Below are 12076 nucleotides of genomic sequence, written 5' to 3'. Positions count from 1 at the left end.
CTGGCCCAAAGACTTATTATGCCATTACTAAATCTCAACCTTCTAGCTTCCTCCCTTCTTCCTTCCTCACAGAATATATTTGTCTTTGCTCTTCTAAGGAAGGTTTTCAAATTTATCATACATGTTAATGCTGTATGAACAGGTATCTTGTAAATAACTGTCAGTTGGCAAAGAACATACTCAAAGATTGAAAACAAAATAAACTGAGCTGTCAGACATACACCACACCAACCCCTAACAAAAGTTGACTACTTACTGCAAAAGAATATGTACCAATTGGTTCAGGATGTGGGTAAAAAGCACATATCGTGTGGTAATCATTTCTCAAACAACAAAGACAGAAATACAAGTTATTTACAATGATTGTGCTATATTATACTAAACAGACTGTCAGAAAAGATTCAAAGCATAAAAGCTTCTTTTTCAAACCAGAGAAAAAATAATACTGAATTGGGGGGAAATAACTATGTAGTGTACTTTGGCCAAAGCAGTTCAACATTCTTACTTCAATTTTCAATTGTTAAATTACATTGTGTTCTAAAACTGCAGGAAACAGATTATAGGATCAGAAAAATTGTCACTTAGATTATTACAACATGGTTATAACAATACCAGCCATCTCTCAAAACTTCTTTTTTAAAATGTTGTCTTATTAAAATAAACGGATCTCCAAATATAAAATTCCACTACAAAGGTTTAAATCACAAATTGTTGCATATAGTATATACAGGACTACCAGATTTTGTAACAGGCACTGTTTTTATTTAGTTGGGTTTTTTTTTTTGCTGACTGTTTTGTGTTACATTTTCTAATGTGGTGGCATTAACTACAATTTAATTTCCACTTAAAAATAATTGCACTGAGATTTCATATGTTGTAGTTATGTATTCTTGATAGTAACATCAGCTGTTCATATACAGTATGAAATGTGTTACTGCACTCAAGGCCAAACAAGGATTAAGATTTTCAGGGTTGCACAGGCTTTCAAATGCCAGCAATAGAAAATACTATTTACTCCCACACCAATATGGAGTTAATGTGAAAACATCTGTAACTACATGAACATTTACATCTAATTCTATCATCATAAACTGTCAAAAAACTCCACCCAAATGTATTATAACATTACAAAAAATTGTCAGCAATCATGAGTAAACAAGGTGCATTTTCTTCCATTCTGCCATGTCAGTTAGGGGTACCTTATATTCATCATAATCTGTCTCATCTAGCAAATTCATTTTATCCAACTCTACAAGTTGTTCTGGGGTTGGCTCAGTTGGCAAAGGTTCAATCAACGCTTGTTCATATATTGGTTTTCCATTAAAAAAAAGTTCTTTCCAATCACGCATCAGTTTAATTGGAATTAGGCTGCAGAAACAAAAACAAACCAAATTAGTTGTCAAACCAAACTAACAAGTCAGCTATTTTGAGAATTATGGACCCAATTCTGCACCAAACACGCAGCAGAAGTAAACAGGCTCTACACTAGAACATCTGTGGGATTTGGGATGAAGATAGAGCCCTCCCTAAAGGCTGTACCCAACCTCCTCTGCAGCTGCTGTGATAGACACAAGGGCCGCTGTACCTCCACATATGTGCCAGTGTGCAGTATTTGGTTGGTGAAACTGTGTAGTAGCAAATCTATTGTCTCTGCCCCTCTCCCATTCCAAAACTTATATTCTCACTGCGGAAGGACTTATTGCAGGATCTGTGGAGATGTACGCTAGGCTACACAAGAGATGTGGACTCCACATCCCTTCTGCAGTTTTTCTGCACTCAGAGCCTTCCGCACCAACAAAAGGAGGGTGGCAAGAGCTGTCCAGAAATGCCTACTGTACATGCTGATACTAGTTTATGATCATATAAGTAATTCAACCTGATTATGTTTCCATTAGAAAAGAAAGGTATTTACAGAAAATAGCAAATCAGAGTAGATATAAACAAGGAAAAAGTGTTTTTATTACTAAAGATAAAACAAAGAACCTGAACACATCATATGGAGTAATTCCATAGCTGCTAAAATCAACAAGCTGAGCAACATCAGGAGCACAAACAGCCTGTATTCAACAGGTGTGCTCAAATTGAAACGGAGTTGTATTATTATCAAAATACATATGAGTACCTTTTAATTATCTTGCACTTTGTATTTTAAAAAAACCAGCTGTGATTTAATTATATGACCATAAAAGGGCACAACTATAAAATTGCTAGCAAAACAGCATCATCATTTTAGAACAACTTCATCTATTTGAATTTTCTTCTTTTTAACTACAGATCTGAGATAACTGAGTGTTATGCTATAAATATACTTTGCACATAATACTTTTGAACACTGAAAATAATACTGTTTGCATCTTGCACAAGGAAATGCATGGAAATACTGACAAAATTTACCTCCTGTGGCAGTGAGGATGCTGATACAATCTTGATCTGTATATGTATTTGAAATACCTATATGGTGTATTCACCACTCAGTTCACATATGTTTTATACTAATTTACATTGGAGTCATGGCTGTACATTGACAAGGAAATCACGCACAAAATGCGAATGTCATGCTGAATATTGCAATGCTGAAATACGATTCATATTAAACATCTACTGCGCCATAATATATATTTGCACATTTTTTCTTTAATAACCTTTTGCTCTTAATCTTCTAACATAACAGTTATTCTTTAAAGGCAATGGAGTTTTAGATTTATATTCCTGGGGTGAAATCTTCACCACCACTCTAGCCCCTTTTTGCAGTGTAAAAAGGCTGGAACAACATAAGGGAGCCCTTCAAGCCCCAAATCTGACCAGGGGAGGTTTCCCCTGGGACAGACACTGTGGAGACAGCTGCAAGACTGCTCTCCGAGGATCATCTCACAAGCTCTGATGCAGGGGGCATGTCAGGGGTGGGCCACAATCTGTGGAGATTCCAAGCAGAGCGGTGGTCCTTAGGGCAGCCCAGGAAAGCTGCTGTAATGTAAACAAGCCCCCAGGGTTGTCTAAGTTATGCTATGGGTCATCCAGCCACTGGAGCACCCTAGGATTGGGAGGGCACAAAGATTTAAGCAACTTTAGCCTCCCCCTACTCCTGACCTGTGAGTTCTCTGCTGTGCCTCTTAGAGGACTTTTTTGCTTCTCGATGTAGAGAGAAAAATATGAAATTCATAAGAAAGACATCTTATAAAACTTATACATTATTCATATTTTCACAGTATAAGACTATTAATTCCAATTATACTGAAATGCAGTGGCCTCAGCCTAAGTACAGGGATACCCTACAGTGAGAAAAACAGACATTCAGTCCTCTCCTGGTCCTATCAATTATTCAATTATCTGAATTCTCATAGTTTCTAAAGTGCTGATATGCACAATAATTGTATAGTTATTTCTTAATAATCATACAGTATGTTAATCTATGTACTCTGTCTCGATAAAAATCATAGTGCAGGGCTCTGTGTAATCACTGTATAGTTATTTTTCAGGTTTCAGAGTGGTAGCCATGTTAGTCTGTATCAGCAAAAACAACAAGGAGTCCTTGTGGCACTTTAGAGACTAACAAATTTATGTGGGCATAAGCTTTCGTAGGCTAAATCCCACTTCATCAGATGCATGGAATGGAACATACAGTAGGGAGGTATAAATACACAGCATATGAAAAGATGGGAGTTGCACTGACCCTCCCACTTGGTCAACTCCCATCTTTTCATATGCTGTGTACTTATTCCTCTCTACTGTATGTTCCACTCCATGCATCTGATGAAGTGGGATTTAGCCCACGAAAGCTTATGCCCACATAAATTTGTTAGTCTCTAAAGTGCCACAAGGACTCCTAGTTGTTTTAGTTGTTTTTCAATGTCTCTCAAGAAGAGCTGTACTGATCTGTAAGGAGAAAAAGGAGACGAGAGAGGGAAATGAGAAGGTGAGGCAAAAGAAGGGGAGAGCACTTTCACACTTACATAATGCGGGAAGGATCAAAAATATTTTAAAACATATTACCTTTCAGCAGTTCGACAGTTCATGTTATTTGTGGGCTTTCCCCCTACTTTCCCTTAAAAACTGAATATTTATTTTAAAATTTCAGTACAAAAAGATCAATAACCACCTGAAGTTGTACCTTGTTAACTCATTATTAACCATCTCCTGGGTTAAGACTAGCTAACAGTGATTCCTTCAGGGAGATGGGTTGAGGATCCCTATTAGGTAAACAATGACAAACACTGCCTTCCCAAAAACCAGTATCTGCTCTTGATACCATGTCATGAAAATGGTGGTTTTTGAAGGTAGCCTTATTCAGTAGCCTTAAAGATTTCAAATAAAGGCACATTGCTTATACATGTTGTGGAAGCTGCTATGCCCTTAATTAAGTGAGCCCTGTCCAACCATCTCATAACATGACTGAATGCACAATATTATCCACTTAAACAGGCTTTGAGCCAAGATGGGCTGACCCTTAGATTTTTCTCTGAAAGCCACAAAAAGGTTCCACTCTCTGAATTGCTTACTCATATGCTAGTACTGTTTGCATGAGTTAGAACATTAAACGTGCTGTCCTGAACAATTCAAATTTGCATTATATTCACTTTGCAGTTTCAGATGCATGCAGTATTATTTCAGACTGTCACAGAACATGTTGTCCCTTTCAAAGCAGGCCTAAGTCCAGTTAAAGCCTTTTAAGATCAGCTTTCTGTGGATTGTACTCCTCAGATGGATTGTGTGACTGCAGGTTACAGCAAAGCCTACTATGGAATGGAACAGGACTATATACAATCGCTTGTTTTCGCAATAGTGAGAGAAGGCTGGAGGGTGTAGCAGCTTGCTGTAGAGATGCTCCTAGGTGGACCAAACTGAGTTGTAGACCAAGATTGCCACTATTGAACAATAGTGTTCCCAGAGGTCAGGGAGCTGAAGCAGGAGAAGGAGAGGGGCTGTGGCCAGAAGCCAGTGACAGGACCTAAGGAAAGTCCTAAAGGCAGGCAGGAGAAGGAACTGGCAAGGAGTAAGAGTATGACTGAAAAGAGTAGGAGCCATGGACTAAGGAGTGCTAAAGGTTTCCGGACCAAGGAGAAAGCAGGGGAAGAAAAAAGTATGACAAGGAAGTAACAGAGAAGGCCAGAGACTAAGTGAGAAAACTAGCTCTCTCTTGTCTAGAGGTCCCAGGCCAAAGCTTCTGGAGAGGATAAGGGGAAGTTCTCCTTTACTTTCCTCCTTCAAGTGGAGAAGACCACAGTATACCCTGGAGAAAGGCCTGTTTAGCCCAGTAAAGATAAAGGATTACTGAGGACTACACTGAATGTGGCTGAAAGATTTGTTTCACCTGTGGCAGGAGAAGTCTATCAGTGAAGCCAGTACAGAAAGCTGAAGAACTGTGGACCAGGGAGTGGCAAAGAACTGTTGTGGAATCCTAGCTATTAAGGAGAAGGACTTAGCTAAGGATGGGTGATGTTTTTGGTTTTGTTTTTTTGCAGAAGTCTTTTGTTTTGCACTTTTATTTGTCTTCAAAAGGGAGGAATATTTGACTTGACCAGAGGGCCAAACTGCCACTTCACTGAAGCACCCAGCTACCTGAAAGCAAGGGGAAACTGAAGCACCAGTCTGATTGATGGGAAACAAAGGCATGGCAGCATCTAATGCCAGACCAGGTAGGAAAACCTCTTACAGTCCTAAAGCATTAAGTTGTGATTTCTTGACTTCTTAAATGGTTGCTGTTCCACCCTACAGGTGGGTCCTTTGCTGATGTGAGGGAAGTAATTTGTAAAGTACACATTGAACCTAATGCCTTTTCACCTGAAGGATCTCAAAATGCTTTGCAAACTTACTTCTATTAGAGCTGTCAAATTATTTTTAAAAAGATAATTGTGATTAATTGCAGTTTTAAGTGCACTGTTAAACAATAACAGAATACTATTTATTTAAATACTTTTGGATATTTTCTACCTTTTCAAATATATTGAGTTCAATTACAACACAGAATACAAGGTGTACAGTGCTCACTTTACATTATTTGTCATTACAAATACTTGCACTGTTCATAGAATCATAGAATATCAGGGTTGGAAGGGACCTCAGGAGGTCACCTATTCCAACCCCCTGCTCAAAGCAGGACCAATCCCCAATTTTTGCCCCAGATCCCTAAATGGCCCTCTCAAGCATTGAACTGACAACCCTGGGTTTAGCAGGCCAATGATCAAACCACTGAGCTATCCCTCCCCCCTGTTTATAGGGAAATAGTATTTTTCAATTCACTTCATAAAAGTACTGTAGTGCAATCTCTTTATCATGAAAGTGCAATTTACAAATGTAGAATTTATTTTTTCATAATTGCACTCAAAAACAAAACAATGCAAAACTTCAGAGCCTACAAGTCCTCTCAGTCCTACTTCCTATTCAGCCAATCGCTAAGACAAACAAGTTTGTTTACATTTATGGGAGATAGTGCTGCCAGCTTCTTATTTACATTGTCACCTGAAAATGAGAACAGGTGTATGCATGGCACTTTTGTAGCAGGCGTTGCAAGGTGTTTATGTGCCAAATATGCCAAACATTTGTATTCCCCTTCATGCTTTGACCGCCATTCCAGAAGACATTCTTCAATACTGAGGATGGGTTTTTCTCGATAATATACCAAATGTTATGTAACCAAAAAACAAAAATAAAAAAAAAATCTACATTTATAAGTGGCACTTTTACAGTAAAAAGATTGCACTACAGCACTTGTATGAGGCGAATAGAAAAATACTATTACTTCAGTATTACTGTTTAACAGTGCAATTAAAACAGTGATTAATCACAATTAATTTTTTTAATCAAGTTAATTTGTTTTGTGGTAATCACTTGAATTAACAGTGATTAATTAACAGCCCTACTGTCTATATAAAGTACATTGTGATCCTTTAGAACAAAAGGTTGTACTACAAATATAATATTTTATTATTATTATTAATACTTCATGTGCAAAAAATGTGAAAATATTGAAAAGTATTTCCCGTTTAAAGTAATTAATACTGTGAAGTTGAGATTAATTTTTCCATAGTCACATTAGCTCCAGTACATTGAATATGAGAAACAGAACTCATGATTCCTTTCCCTGTATTCTGTTTCTTATATATTTCTTTTCTCTGACTTCTGAAATTTACTTACTTGTTCGTCAACATTCGATATTCTCCTGTTTTGGTTGACAGATCAATAATTTGGTCAATCACTTCCCAACACATGGAATAATGCTTTTTATATCGAGCCTCCGCTCTTTCAGCAGCAATTTTCTCATGTAGGTCTCTTTCTTTGCAAATATGTTCCTCATAATCAATTTTTTCTTGTTTTGCAAGAGCCTAAGGATTTTTTTTCAAAAGCAAACTTTTAAATTAGATTGGACATTAACTTGCACTGGCATAGCAATAAAAAAAAGTTTAAAGATTACTCTAAGCATTTTTAAAAAGACTATGAACTTGAGTCAAGAATTGAAAACATTTTTATCAGATTCATTAATCAAATGATATATAGCAGGTAATAACAAATTAAGACCTGCAGAAGCTTGAATACAACCTCTGAAGACTCTGTAAGTCCCTGCTTTTTGCAAAATTGTTACTAATATACTGAAGTAAAGGAGCAAAAGGTTACTTCTCCCATAGCAAGTAAAAAAAAATTTTCAGTGATTTCTGAAAAAAAGCCATTTTAACCTTAAAACTTGGAGAGAGTACATTTGCTATTCATGAAGAACAGTCATGCAGACACTGAGTGAAATCCTAGTCCCAGTATAGTCAATACCAAAACCCCTCTCAAAGTCAATTGGGCCAGGATTTCAGCCATTAAATACATTTTAGAAGGTGTGGCACACAATTTAAACAGCAAGGGCCTAATCTGCAAAGAATTAAGACAAAGATACAGATGCTATTTGAACTTTAGAACCCCCACCTTCCAAAATTTTTGCACATAAATCGGAAAGGAGAAACAGCAGCTTGGCTATCAGCACTCCCAAGGGCACAGTGGGCCCTGGTGGTCAGGAGGTGTAATTCTGGAGAATCCCTGATCAATACCTACAGACTCCTGGATGCATGAGATTCCTAATGAGAATTAATGACTGGGGGGAAGATAGAATGAGGGGACGGGGCTAGAAAGGGTGAATGCCATGCCCTGCTGTACGCATACCATTTGGCATAACATCTCATTCGGACTTAGGCTCCCAAGTGCTTAAGTCACTTTTGAAAATGAGACAGGCTCCTAAGTCACTTAGGCCTTGCAACACTGGCTGGGCAATACCTGAATACCTTTAAAAATCTGGGCTCATGTATGGGAGGTAGACACAGCTCTGCACAATATATTGAATAATTAATCTTTTACCGCCTCTCTGTCAAGAGCTTCTTGGAACTCTTTCAGTCGTCTTTCTTCATACTGTTTTTCTCTGAAAATTCTGTTCTGCCATAGCACTTCTTTTTCATGCCGAACATGCATGAGTTGCACAGCAATCCTCCGCTCCTGCTGGGACTGTCTCATTAATCGATTAATAAGTTGCTCTTCCCGGTAAGCCTCCTAAAAAAATAAAATATTGTAAACTATGCTAAATAGTGATTAACTATTTCATGGATTAGTGTCAGAAAATTCTATACTCTCAATATAAAATGTTTATTCAAAATAGCGTGACAGTCTTCATCTATGCCTATTTAACATACATAGCCTAAAACATACATTTCTATTTATGATGCTATCAGTAATATAATATAGTTATGGTCTTATCAAGTAATACATAACCACTTAAAAATCTTTTAATGAGATACTCAACAGAAATAAACTTTCTTAAAATTTTGGCAGCTAACATTAATTTTAACACAAACTGAAGAAAATACTATGTACAGACAATTTTGATGTGACTTTTCTGTGCTTCAAATAATTCTCTCTTTCTAGTTGTAGTGATGCTCACTCCGCAACAACTAGTCCGAGTTTCCCTTTCTTTCCCCAACCCCATCCTACAACTCATATCCAATCCCAGTTCTCACCCTCTGAAGGTTCCTTGTCCTAATCTACTCCCTTGACATGAAAAAAGAAAAGGAGTACTTGTGGCACCTTAGAGACTAACCAATTTATTTGAGCATGAGCTTTCGTGAGCTACAGCTCACTTCATCGGATGCATACCGTGGAAACTGCACATCCCCTCTGCTTTTTATTCAGGCAGCTTCCTCCCTCACAGTAGAGTGGGGGCATTGAGTACAGGTGACTCTCCATTCTAGTGGTGGACCTGGCCCCAAGATAGCCTGCATCAGCCTGGAGCTTAATTGCAAGGAAAGTCCTGCTCAGCCCTGAGCTGAAGCATGCCTAGTACAGATGGATGGAGTACTGTAGTAGCCATATCAGTCCCAGGACTTTAGAGAGACAAGATGTATGAAGTAATATCTTTTATTGGACCAACCTGTCACCAACAGAAGTTGGTCCAATAAAAAAAATATCACCTAACCCACCTTGTCTCTCCAGTACAGATGGAATCTTTCAAGAAGATCTAGCAAGTCTCTAGTGAGTATGTGTGGACTGCAATTTTTTAAAGTCTTATGACAAATTTGGGTGGATTTTCACAGGGATGGCAACAAGCAGATCCCTGACACAAAGGCACACAACTCCTCCTTTTCCCTCCCCTAAATGCTAAAATGTTGCAAAAATAAGTCAGCCTGATGTAGATGCCCAGCCTGTAAAATTTCAGCCCAAACAGTTAAAGATGGTAAAATTATAATAGGAAGTGTCAGGCAACTGCCTATTATAAATGTTAAGAAAAAAATCATAAAGGAAAAGGAGGACTGATTTTCTGTTTCTCCTTATTATCCTACTTAATTTAGGAGTTTAAGGAGGGTTTAGGAGTTTGTCCTTGTTAAATACAGTGGCAGCCAAAGTTTGTAGTATCTCCTCATTGACATGCTTACGTTTTCAGCTTCTTTCTGCCCCTCCTCTGTTCTTATGAATTCAGATCTCTGAACTAAAATTTAAACTTCAAAACTTTTCAGCTGCTTCTGCAGCCCAGGCACTGCACTTTGAGTGAAAGTTGCAGTTTTCCTTTGAAGTCCCATTGTCCTGTGGAAGGGCTTGAAAGGGAAATCACAGATTCCCTCTGCAGCCCAGACACCTGCTCCAGAAGCAACGTACAGCTTTAAAGTTTAGTTTAGAGAACTGTAATTGGACCTTGTCTAAGAGTCCCAATTCAGTTTCTTCAGAAAAGAGGAGAGGAGTGGAGAAAGAGGCTAGAGGGGAAAACTGGAGCACCCACAGGGAAAAATTAGCGGGTGCTCTGCACCCACCGGCAGCCAAGCTCCTCACCTCCTTCTCCTCCCGCCAGCACACCGCGTCCCCACTCCTCCCCCTCCTTCCCAGGGCTTCCCGACCGCCGTCCTCCTAACAGGTGTTTGGCGGTGCTAAGGACTTTCCGGGAAGGAGGGGGAGGAGACGGAGAAGAGGCAGGGCAGAGGTGGGGTGGGGTGGGAAAAGGTGGGGTGGGGCGGGGCAGGGACTTTGGGGAAGGGGTGGAATGGGGGTGGGGCCAGGGCAGGGGCAGGGCTGGTGAGGGGAAAGGGGGAGTTGAGCACCCACCAGGCAGATACCAGAAAATATTTGGAGCAGAAGCCCTGACCTCTGAATTCCCTTGGAACCTCCTCTATTGCTCAAGCTTCTACAAGGGACTGAATCTCTGATTTTAACAAGCTTTCATGAAAGAGTCCCTGATCAGGAAGAGGGGGTTGGATGGAGGAAGGGTTTCAAACTGAATAGAATAACCATGTTTTAACAAGGCATACATTTTAATGGTGAAGGTAATTAACCACTGGAACAATTTACTAAGGGCTATGGCAGATTATCCATCGCAGGCAATTTTTAAATATAATCAAGATTAGATGTTTTTCTCAGAAACTTCTTGTAGTTCAGACAGGAATTGTTTCAGAGAAGTTCTATAAGCTGTGTTTTGCAGATGGTCAGTCTAGATGATCACCATGTTCCCTTTTGTAGTCTCACCCTCAGAACACACAGAAATGCAGAGAGAAGAGGTGGGAGGGACACATGAGAGTACAACAGGCACTGAGCTGCACCTACTGGTGCATCCCATGAGTGGGAATATGCAGAGGACACTCAATAAAGAATTTGTCTTGTTCATGTTTGACACAATTTTGAAATGATTGCACTGTATGATACATAGTCATAAATCACACAGGTGACATTTTACAATGTTACTAAGGCTTCATTCAAGTAGTCATTTTAAGGGTGCCAATACCTGTAGCCTACAGATTGAGTGGGAGGGTTAATCTATGAAAATAGTAACCTCTCAAGTTTCCTGAGGTTTCGGTAGCATAGTTGGTTATTGCACTTTCCCCTTTGAAAGTTGGCTGACATTTCTGCAGACCTGGGTATAATCACAATTTAATTTAAAATTACTGCAGTGGTGTTATTTTAGCTCCATTCCACCTAATCAGAAAACTGTTAATCAGCTGAATGATTCTATTCAAAGTAGACCCAGAACTAGAATAGCAGTGGTGTTGCTGGTCAAAACTGAAGTGTACTGGCAGCACACAGTGCCGAACCCTGCAGGACTGAAGTCAGGGACGGGGGAAGGAGTTGCCATTGACTTAAATTGGTGCAGGATCAAGCCCACTTTGTGGAAACTTGTACAGCACTTACTTACTTTATCGGCTTCTTATCAACACTTGTAGCCTCTCCCTTTCTTAAGCACCAAATTCAACACAACAATTAATAGGAAAAAATGTAGCACAATGTAGGAAGAATTAAAACCCATCAAAGCCTAAATGTGAAAGGAGACCTAAAATAAGGTACAGGACAAAATCATAACTTCAGTTTTATATTGCAGCATTTCTAAAAATCCATAGTAAAACTCAGAATCACCAAGTCACTGTAGAAAAGATACAATAGGTTCTTAAACAACAGATGGCTTTGTAAGGGTGCTCATTTGAGAAAATGTATGATAAGAGGCTTAAAATTGTATCTATTTGGGACAACAGTGGCATCCAGTGGCCAAACACATTAATTCTATGTTTATGTATCATACCATACACCTATATATTACTACACATATTTCATGTATTACTATATTTCTATCTGCATCTTT

The 12076-nt window shown here is 38.9% G+C and overlaps 1 protein-coding gene across 3 annotated transcripts in view; it reads right to left on the bottom strand.

Moving 5' to 3' along the window:
* SPEF2 (sperm flagellar 2) overlaps window positions 1-12076 on the bottom strand; it is a 61551-nt gene that overhangs the window by 25976 nt on the left and 23499 nt on the right. For 2 of the 3 annotated variants that reach the window (XM_073343743.1, XM_073343744.1), the window contains exons 9-11: window positions 8329-8517; window positions 7132-7319; window positions 1200-1368 (exon numbers count right to left, since the gene is read on the bottom strand). In XM_073343743.1, coding sequence (XP_073199844.1) covers window positions 1200-1368; window positions 7132-7319; window positions 8329-8517 — 546 coding nt within the window. Of the gene's footprint in view, window positions 1-755; window positions 1369-7131; window positions 7320-8328; window positions 8518-12076 lie in introns of those variants that run through there. The other variant, XM_073343745.1, reaches the window with a different exon arrangement.

Source organism: Lepidochelys kempii, chromosome 5, assembly GCF_965140265.1.
Source record: "Lepidochelys kempii isolate rLepKem1 chromosome 5, rLepKem1.hap2, whole genome shotgun sequence".
In the NCBI taxonomy this organism is placed as follows: Eukaryota; Metazoa; Chordata; order Testudines; family Cheloniidae; genus Lepidochelys; species Lepidochelys kempii.
The sequence above is the reverse complement of the archived record's forward strand: the minus strand, read 5'-3'. Positions and strand labels throughout refer to the sequence as shown.